Source organism: Sinocyclocheilus rhinocerous, unplaced genomic scaffold (genome assembly GCF_001515625.1).
Source record: "Sinocyclocheilus rhinocerous isolate Xijiao unplaced genomic scaffold, SAMN03320098_v1.1 scaffold240, whole genome shotgun sequence".
NCBI classification, from domain to species: Eukaryota; Metazoa; Chordata; class Actinopteri; order Cypriniformes; family Cyprinidae; genus Sinocyclocheilus; species Sinocyclocheilus rhinocerous.
In genome coordinates, this window is record NW_015654534.1 from 718813 (window position 1) to 729632 (window position 10820).

The 10820-nt window shown below is 39.4% G+C and overlaps 1 protein-coding gene across 1 annotated transcript in view; it reads left to right on the top strand.

The window, feature by feature from the left end:
- The window catches only part of LOC107717595 (spectrin beta chain, non-erythrocytic 4-like), an 82419-nt gene that overhangs the window by 18564 nt on the left and 53035 nt on the right, over window positions 1-10820 (top strand). Inside the window, exons 14-17 of the mRNA XM_016524403.1 lie at window positions 500-1282; window positions 1769-1847; window positions 3914-4670; window positions 7522-7724. Of these exons, the coding sequence (XP_016379889.1) occupies window positions 500-1282; window positions 1769-1847; window positions 3914-4670; window positions 7522-7724 (1822 nt within the window). The remainder of the gene's footprint in view (window positions 1-499; window positions 1283-1768; window positions 1848-3913; window positions 4671-7521; window positions 7725-10820) is intronic.

The following is a 10820-nucleotide window of genomic DNA, read 5'->3' on the forward strand; positions in this document are numbered from 1 at the left end:
ATATATATATATTATAAAGAAAATTTGCAACAAGCTGAAAATAGCTATGCAGCTATATCTCCATAAATTCATAAATACTCTCGACGAATGATATACTGATTAATTTGTAGTTTTCAACACTTACTTGGTGTTTACAAGGCTTACTGACATTTTTAACTTATTTATATATATATATATATATATATATTATTAGGCTATTATTATTATACTGTTCCGAGAGTTGTCATGATTGAAATATATATATATATAAACTAAAAGAAATTTTGCAGCAAGCTAGAAATTATACAGCTATAGTGTATCTCCATAAATTCATAAATACTCTCAACGAATGATGCAGAACATGCTGATTAATTTGCTGTATTCAACACTTTCTTAGTGTTTACAAGACTATTACATGCCATTTTTGCTAATCTGACAAAACTTTATCTATATTAGCCAACTAAATAACAAATCGGTGAAATCAGTGAAGCTCCTTCCCTTGTCTCTGTTTCTCACTCAGGTTACCAGCCGTGTGACCCTCAGGTAATTTGTAACCGGGTCAACCACGTCAACACCTGCCTAGAAGAATTAAAGCAGCTGGCTGCAAAACGGCACTCGGAGCTGGAGGATTCACGCGAGCTTTGGGCCTTCTTTCAGGAGGTAGAGGAATCGGAGAATTGGATCCGAGAGAAGACGTCCATCTTGGCCACGCAGAGCTGCGGAAAAGACCTGAGCAGCGTCCTACGACTGCTGCAGAAGCACAAAACTTTGGCTGGAGAGCTGTTGGCGCGACGTGCGTTACTTCAGCAGACCATGAAGAAGGGCAAGCAGATCCTCACCCAGAAGAGCTTCGGTACGGCAGGAATACAAGAGCGACTGATGGAGGTCAAGGCGGAGTGGAAGAGACTGGAGGACCAGGTCACACAGAGACTCTGTAACCTACAGGAGGCGCTGGACTTTTTTCAGTTTAGCACCGAGACGGACGATCTACTAGCTTGGCTACAGGACGCTTACCGCCTCGTTTCTAGTGAGGACTTCGGACATGATGAGTATTCAACGCAGTCTCTACTTAAAAAGCACAGAGGTGTTCGAGAGAGTATCGATAAACACCGCGTACAAGTGGTGGGCCTTCGGAAACACATGGTTGCATTGCCGTTGCATTATCGGGAGCTGGATGAGGTGCGAGCGCGCATGGCTGAGACGGAGCAGCTCTACACAGAGGTGGCGGAAGTTGGCGTGTTGCGGCAGCAGTGGCTGCATGACGCGTTGGCTGTGTATCGCATGTTTAGTGAGGTGAATGCCTGTGAGGTGTATTAGTAAACATATACCCAACCGTAACCAAGGCTGCTGAAAAGTGGGCGGGCACTGTTGTGCTCAAACCAAAAAAAGCATTATTTATTTATTGATTTATTAACGCAAATTAATTATTACAAATCATAATTTTCTGTTCCAGTATCTCTGGCCAATTATTCTTTTTGTCTTTTTCTCATATATTGCTAATTTTGTTGCATGTTTTTCCATCCTCTTATGCCATGTTAGTCTTTCATTACCCTGATATGTAGTTGTTTTCAGTTGATGTAACTTGTGTTTTATTTTGAAATGGTTTCATTCAGAAAACCCTGCACATTCCTGATGCTGCTGTTGTTCATCACTTTTAACACATGGCTCTACATGGGTGTATTTAGAAAATGGGCTGCTGCTTTCACAAGCTTTCACTGAAACTGGCAAACTGTGACGTATGTGTGAAAAACTCCAGTGATCCGTTTTAGACCAACCTTGGCATAAATAGCCTCTCTCAGCGTGCTGCCATCTGCTGTGGCTGCCACATACAGGGTGCGCCTGACCCGGCTCAAAACAGAGCACTATGGGTACATTCACAGCTATTATGTTCTTCAATATTTCATGCCACAGTGTATTTATAAGAATGTTTCATTACAGTATACCCTGTTGTTACTCTATGTTTGATTTGTGATATTGTGTCTCAGGCCTTGATCTGTGGCCCACCGGTGCGTCCTCAGACCGTTTCTTGTGTGGATGGATCCTTGATGTGTGTGTGTGTGTGCGTGCATCCATGATTTGGGAATGATTCAGACTGAGTCATGTTTTCTGGAACCGAGTCTTTTTTATTATGCATCATCCAAGCCGTACTCAAGATCGTAACAGAATGATGTGAATATGAACTTAACAATGGGATGTAGTACAAATTTTGCATTTTAATAAAAAAATTTTTTTTAATTAATACATATAAATAGACCCACCTTTCATTAAATTGTATGACAAAAAATATTTCCTCAATTTCCTCAACATACTTTATATTTGCCATTTAAATGTTGGGAAAAAAAAAAAAAAAGATTTATTTAAGATTTTGATCATCATTTATCACCAATACCCTGTCTACACCAGACACATTTGTAAACATTAGGAACATTTTAAGAGTGCATGGTTTTTGTACGTTTCGTGGCAGTTTGGAAGTGATATGTTTGTTGAGTGGCACTTAAAGGTTAATGCTGTATCACTTTTTAAAATAATGAACCTAAACCCTACATCTAACCAATAGTGTCAACGAAAGCAAATGTGAGATTAAACATATCTGCTATGGCAAACATGGTTTTTTGAGCTATTTTATTTTGACTAGTGTTTCACGGGATTTGTACCCGAGTACTTTGCAATTGCAAGCCAGGTGCGCTATCGAGCAATTTACTGTGTCAGAAAAGCCATGCATATGGAGCTGGTTATGTGATGCAAAAGTGTTTTGAGGTCATTATATAGTATTGTTATCGTATAGTGTAGCACCGTGTGAAAATAACACCAATACCCTGTCTACACCAGACACATTTGTAAACATTAGGAACATTTTAAGAGTGCATGGAAAATTCTGCTAAATGCATAAATGTAAATTAGTTATGCTGATAAAACTTTCAAATAAAACCTGTTTATTTATTCAAGAACCAGCAAGAATGTTGCTCAAGAAACGAGTGCTGCTTGGTGAAATCACATTAAGCTTATTATTGAGAAGGACATTCTCCTTCTAGATCTGTGGCTCTTAAAACTTCTGGAATTTTGAAATGTAGTTCTTTTATTTTGACTATAATTATTTTAGTTATCATTTTTTAATTTACAGAAATTATAAGAGCCCATCTATTAAAATAAGTTTTAAAAAAAAAAACGTTATAGAGGGCCTTTGAAATATTGTTGAGGACAATGAATGGCCTTGAAGTCTAAAAGGTTGAAAACCACTGTTCTAGAGAGTATTTAATAGGACAAAATTGCATATACATCCCTGAAAACCAGTGTTATTTTATTAGCATCGAGATGTTATTATAGCTTTACATTTGCATTTTTTTTTTTTCATTTTCATTTTAGTTAACATTTTATAATTTCTTTGAGTGTTTTTGTCATTTTTATTATTTTTTTTATATGTCTAGTTTTTAACATTCTTTTAGTTATTTTAGTACATCAAGATGAAGTAAATGAAAATGAGAAATGTTTCTTATTTTATAAAATAAAATATATTTTTTATTTTTATTTCAGATAATTATAAAAAAATTTTTTTTTTGTAGTTTATTTTTTTGTAGTTTTAGTTTTAGCTTTAGTGGACTATAATAACCCTGCTGTGAACAAGATGAGTCATCAACATTTTGGGTAATTTTCCTGGTAGAGAAAAGCTGTAAATTTTACATGCACTTGTGTATGATAAAAGCTAAGGTTGTCAACTTTTAGGTGTGCACTAGCATATTAATGACCTCAAAGCTAACAGAGATCAGTGTTTAGAGTCATTTTTAATTACACATTTACAACGCAAGACAGGGAACATACCGACTTTCCACAAAAAAAAGGAGCAAGATTTGAAATGGAACTTTAACAAAGATACAAGTGATTAAAGTGTCTTTAAATCCAAAAATCAACCAAATTGCTTTCTTTTTGCACATCACAGGTGGAACCGCATCGTGGAGCTGGTCGAGCAGAAGAAAGATCACCTGGACTCAATCCTGCGCATCCAGAACTACTTACTGGAATGCACGGAGATCAAGTCCCAGATTCAGGACAAGCGGAAAGCCATAGACGCCACGCAGTATGTGGGCAGTGACCTGGGCAGCGTTCTGGCGCTGCAGCGCCGTCTCTCTACCATGGAGGGAGCTCTGGCGGTTCTCGAGCCCAAGCTCCTTCAGCTTCAGGAGGAAGTGGAGGAGCTCGCCACATCCCATCCGGACAAGGCCATAGACATCCTGGTTCCCTTTGAGGGCATCAGTGTGGAGTGGGAAGAGCTAAAGCGTACATTACAAGGCTGTGAGGACTCTTTAACTGTCGCTGGCCGCTTGCAACAGTTCATCCAAGACTTGGATTCATTCCTCACCTGGTTGGTGCAAACTCAGACAGCTGCTGCTTCAGATGAGCTTCCCAATGCTTTAGAGGATGCGGAACGGCTGATAAACCAACACGCTGCGCTCAAGGAGGAGATCGGAAGGTACGAAGAGGACTATGAGCGTCTCCAGGCTGTGAATGAGCTCTTGGAGACGGATGAAGCGCCGTTGCCTCATGGAGCTCTGCAGCAGTGGCTGCACAAGCTGGACGTGGGCTGGAACAAACTGCTGGAGATGTGGGAGAGCAGGAGGGAAGTGCTGGTGCAAGCTCACATCTTCCATCTCTTCCTGAGGGATGTCAAACAGGCCGAGGCTTTCCTCAATAACCAGGTGAAGCCCCTCACACCTCTTTGTGTCATTTGCACAGTTCAGATTTGAAAGATATTTCTGAAGACTGCTGTTTCCTAAATGTTATTGCACAGAGGTTGCTCTTTCATAGATGAGGAATCTTAAAGGAGATCTCATTTATGATTTATAACTTAAATGTAGTTATATTTAGAGGGATAGTTCATCCGAAAACCATTTACTCAACCTCATGCATTAAAAGTCAATGTGGTCCAATGTTGTTTGGACCCCAGAGTTCTTCAAAATATGTTCTTTTGGGTTTCACAGAAAAAAGAAAGTTATACAGGTTTGGAATGACATGAGGCTGAGTAAATGATGACAGAATTTTCATTTTGGGTAAACTATTCCTGTAATTACACTACCAGTCAAAAGGTTTTGAATAATTAAATTTTTGCGTGTGTGTGTGTGTGTGTGTTTGAAAGAAGTCTTTTTTGCTCATTGAGGCTGCATTTATTTGATCAAAAATACAGTAAAAACAGTAACATTGTTCTCTGTGGTCTACTTATAATGTTATCAAGATTTTACATCAAAAAACACCATAATTTAGAAGTAATAAGCTATTTTCAGTCCAGTTTTGACCCCCTCATGGGAACGCTCTGTTTGAATAGGCGTGGCAGATTGTCGACTCTGAAGTAAACGCCCACTGCTATGATTGGCTAACAGTTGTGTGTGTTTGACAGCCTACAGCCTTCATTGATGACTGCTGTGATTTAGGTCAAAAATGCATAAATACTCCGTACATATCAAACGATCTGTAATAACAGACAGAGTAATAGTGATCACGTAATAAAAAAAGTTCCTCACACTTGTGTGGTGCGACGTTACTGTCAGATCCAATATAGTCGCACAGAATCGTCTTTTAGTTTCAGTCTTTTTGAATATCCTGCATCGAATTGTGGTAAAATGAAGTGAACAAAGGACCAAGTTCTTACTGACGTGGTCTGGAACTTTATTAAAAATGAAGTTCATCCACTCTTTCCTAATGTTGGGATCAGAAGGAAGGCAATGCAAACCCTGTTGATGGAAGACTGTGTTTTTCCACAACTTGGCACTGCACAGTGTCTTGTTGTCTTCGGAGCATCTTTATCATTTGGTTTACACGCAGACCTGCGTTTGCCTCTCTCGTTATTTACTTACTATGTGCTCGAATCGGTGGGCGGGGCTAAACAGACGATAAACAGTGCTGTAGAAGCAGGAGTTGATCTTCTTCTGCGGAGGCGGGGTTTAGTCACACTATTACATCATAAAGTGGCACATTCCACAACCTGTCGTTTTGGCAGATTAGCTTCAATATAAACTGATTTTAGACTTATGAGAAAGTTTTGAGTTCTGAAATTTACAGGATGTTTTTATAGTACAATGAGCTCTTATTTGTTAAAAGATCAATGGAATTTTGATTTCTCAGTTCATGAACCCTTTAATAATATTATAAACGTTAAAACCAGTTGTGCTGCTTAAACTTTGTAATAATTGTAACAATATTGCATAATATGACAATTTTACTGTATTTTTGATAAAATAAATGCAACCTGGGTGATCATAAGAGACTTAAAAAAAATTATTTCAAACTTTTTATATTAAACAAATTGCTAGAAAAGTGACAGAGCAGAAGAGAAGTTAAATACAGTTATGTTTAAAATATATTTATTTACCAACTTTGTCTCAAATGTTTCTCATAAAATTAAAAAATATATTTTTTATTTTACTAAAATCAATTGGGTAATGATGAAATTGTTTAAGCTTTGAATGTAAGCATATTGAAACGTCTAACTGTTGACTGCAGACTTCGATATCTTGCCCAATCAGAGCACAGTTTGACATATTGTTGAGATCTCTTCTGAAACTGGGGTCAAATGACATTGGTTTCCATGTGCCACATGACTGATCGCAAACATGGCAGGTTTGAATACTGCCGTGTGTTTAGTCCAAACCAGTTCGCCCTCACAAATGAGGAAAACCTGAGTAAAAAGATGAATGCAAATGAGAAAAACGTTAGTTTTCCATTTGCAAAAGGTCTCCATTTGCTTTCCTTTAGATCTCATTGCTGTCTAGGAGAAACAATTGAGATATTTAAGACACTTCATGTACGACTTTCCATTCTGTTAGTTAAAGAGCAGATCATTAGGAGACACAAACTGATCTGACTGATCTTTTTCAGGTCACGTCTGTAAATGTCAGGAGCATCAGGGTATTTTAAGGTCATTGCTTAGTTCATATTCTGAGACATTTGCTGCTTTTATGTTGGGTCATCACTTCATAAGAATATCTTGCGGCAATAATGCAGTTTAAATGTCAGAGGACATGCATTTCCTCAACCCCGTCTGGGTGTATGTTAGAAGCTGTGTCTTTTCTGGTTTGCTAAAAGCCCAGAGTCGCTTTCTGTTGCCTGCGGGTACAGAATAAGAATCTGCACTGCCATCGAGTGTGAACTGGTTTGCACTAAACACACATGGCAGTGGCATTCATTAGCCACTTTTCCTTAAGTTTGTTTGAGCTTAACTTTTCTAAATGGGAACATTTACTAAACAGTTGACAATTATTTTATTATAATTATTATTTTGCTTCCATTTAATACATGTTTGCAAGAAAAATTTAAGTAGACTGTTTTTATTTGCATCTTTAATCTGTAGAACTGACCGAGTTAGAAAACATTTGTGGAATCGTCACAGAAGAATATGTGAGCTTTGATATTGTTTCTAATGTTTAATATTGCAGTAACACCAACAGCTTACCATTTACCCTGATAATGGACTTGCTTTTAGTGTAATTGATCTGGCCTCATTTTAGATGCTTTCTGTATGCAGTATTTCACCCTGTCTTTCTCTCCTCTCCTCAGGAGTCAGCGCTGGCCCATGTGGAGCTCCCCACCACAGTGGAGACAGTGGAGGCAGCCATCAAAAAGCACAAGGACTTTACCACCACCATGGAGCTCAACCTCCACCGCATTAAAGCTGTCATAGAGGCGGGAGAGAGCCTCATCAGTCAGAACAACATCTATTCAGAGCGCATCAGAGAGAGAGTGGATCTACTCGCTAACAGGTCAAAACCAAAACACTTATAATAAAATTTATGCCACATAGAGCTGGTTGGTATGGAAGCCCGTTTCCACCACTGAATAGAAAACAAAAAAGGTAATTGTGACTTTTTATCTCAAAATTCAAACTTTTTTCTCACAATTGGGAGTTTACATCTCGCAATTTGGACTTTTTTTTCTCAGAATTGCATGATATAAACTCGTAATTGTGAGAAACTTTTCAGAACCGCGAGATATGACCTCGCAACTCTGAGAAATAAACTCGCAATTCAAATTTATTTCTTGCAAATCTGACTTCTTTTCTTAGAATTGTGAGATATAAACTTGCAATTGAACTTTATAATTCGCAATTGCGAGTTTATATCACAATTCTGAGAGAAGCAATTGCGAGATATAAATTCGCAATTCTGAGGAAAAAAAGTCACAATTCTGAGAAAAAAATCACAATCGTTAGATATAAACTTACAATTCTGAAAAAAAAGTCAGAATTGCGAGTTTATTCTTGCAATTCTTTCTTTATTTCTCAGAATTGCGAAATTCTATATTGCAATTCTGACTTTTTTCCTCAGAATTGCGACTTTATTTCTCATAATTGCAAGAAAAAAAAAGTCAGAATTGTGAGATCAAAAGTCGCACTTTTTTATTCAGTGATGGAAACGGCTTCCATAGGTTGGTTCTCAGGAAACAGCGTAATTTGTGCCTGAAACTTCCAGAATTTTTAGAATTTCATTTTTAAAATGTTATTGCTTTACATAAGAAATCATATTTTTTCATGTCTGATCAGTCCAGGAGCATCTAATATTCAGATTAGTGGTCAACAAATATGTATTTGTAATATTTTTCAAATGCAGATTCTTGAACTATTAATCAGTTCTATTATCTATTATCTATCTTAACTATTATCGGCAATGAATCGCCTGCGATTTTGAACGTGATTTTGTGTAGCTTGTCAGTGAACTACGGCTCTGTGTAGTAAATGCCGCTCCATCTGATCGCACGTGCTGGAGATTTACTTCTAATCACAGGAGTGCCTTTACTGACGAGATGCGCATGAAAATCGCATTCGATTTTTTGCACAGCCCTACCCTGATCCCTAAAGTATGTTTGCAGCCTTGAAAAGTAACAATAGTTGTTGATTGGTTAAAAGCGCTACATTATTTCAACCACTTCACAGTAAGTTTGAAATCTTATAAGTTACTTATAATTCTAATAGATGACTGAGGAAATGTAGGTGCCTTTTTTGTGTGCCCTGTTATAAATCACGCGTTTTATTTAAAACAAATATATGTTAATAATTCATGAAATTTCTATTTTAAAAGATGTCAACCCTCTTGCGTTTAAGTGTTTTGGGGTTAAAAAGCCCTAATTGAATTGAAAGTGCACTTGTAGTGTACTTCAAACTATCAAGTATGTTTTTAATAAACTGTACTTGCAGATAATCGTCTCAAGGTTACGGATGTAATCCTAGTTCCCCGAGGGAACGAGACACTGCATCGAACGCTTTGGGAACGCCTTCAGCGTGACTATGCTCTGAATCGTGTGTGTAATCAGACCAATGGATGGGTGCGATGTCACGGCTGGTGGGACGTGTGACCAGGAAGCTATAAAAGCAGCCTTGAAAAGTAACAATAGTTGTTGATTGGTTAAAAGCGCTACATTATTTCAACCACTTCACAGTAAGTTTGAAATCTTATAAGTTACTTATAATTCTAATAGATGACTGAGGAAATGTAGGTGCCTTTTTTGTGTGCCCTGTTATAAATCACGCGTTTTATTTAAAACAAATATATGTTAATAATTCATGAAATTTCTATTTTAAAAGATGTCAACCCTCTTGCGTTTAAGTGTTTTGGGGTTAAAAAGCCCTAATTGAATTGAAAGTGCACTTGTAGTGTACTTCAAACTATCAAGTATGTTTTTAATAAACTGTACTTGCAGATAATCGTCTCAAGGTTACGGATGTAATCCTAGTTCCCCGAGGGAACGAGACACTGCATCGAACGCTTTGGGAACGCCTTCAGCGTGACTATGCTCTGAATCGTGTGTGTAATCAGACCAATGGATGGACGCGACGTCATGGACGGGGTTGACGTGTGACCAGGAAGCTATAAAGGCACGTGAGGAGGAGACAGCGGCAGTTTCTGGAAAATGAGGGAAGCACTCACAAGGATGCCGGAAGTATGGCAGGGGACACGGCGTCTAATTCTCTTGGGGAACTAGGGTTACATACGTAACCTTGAGACGTTCCCCTTCAGGAACTCGAGCTGCGTCGAACGCTTTGAGAACGAGATGCCCACGCCGCCAGACTTTCAAGTCCCAAGCCGGGCGCAAAGTCTAGGAAGGAGGGGGCCACTGACAAGGCCTGCAAATCTCCGACTCTCTTAAGTAAAGTGATGGCTAACAAGAAGACAGTCTTAAGTGTCAGAACTCGATCTGAAACCTCCTCAATAGGTTCGAACGGAGGTTTACAGAGAGCCTCCAGGACCACGGCCAGGTCCCATGGTGGAACACGAGGTCATACGGGAGGCCTCAGCGCACCACGGAGGAAACGTGTAACCAGGGGGTGACTTCCCACAGACTGACCACCGAGAGGGGCGTGGTAAGCAGTTATAGCCGCCACGTACACCTTCAGGGTGGAGTGGGTCAACCCTGCAGAGAATCTAGCCTGCAAGAACTCTAGCACTGAACCGACCAGGCAGTTAACTGGGTCAAGCTGGCGATCTCTACACCAGGAAGTGAAGAGTTTCCACTTCAGGGCATACAGTTTCAAGGCATTACAGTTTCAAGGCATACAGACGGGAATCTCCCATGGAGAGCCGTCAAGAAGGGAAATCAGGTCCGAGAACCATACGCGGCCCGGCCAGAACGGGGCTACTAGTAGCAGACGGACCCCGTCCCGGCGCACTCTCTCCAGAACTCCCGGGAGCAGAACGATTGGGGGAAAAGCATTACAGACGAAGCCTCGGCCAAGTGGAGCTGGATGAGTCAGAGAGTACCAGAGGGGACATTGCGATGTCTCCTGAGTCGCAAAGAGGTCCACCTGAGCCTGGCCAAAGACTCTCCATATCTGCTTCACCACCTCGGGGTGAAGCATCCATTCC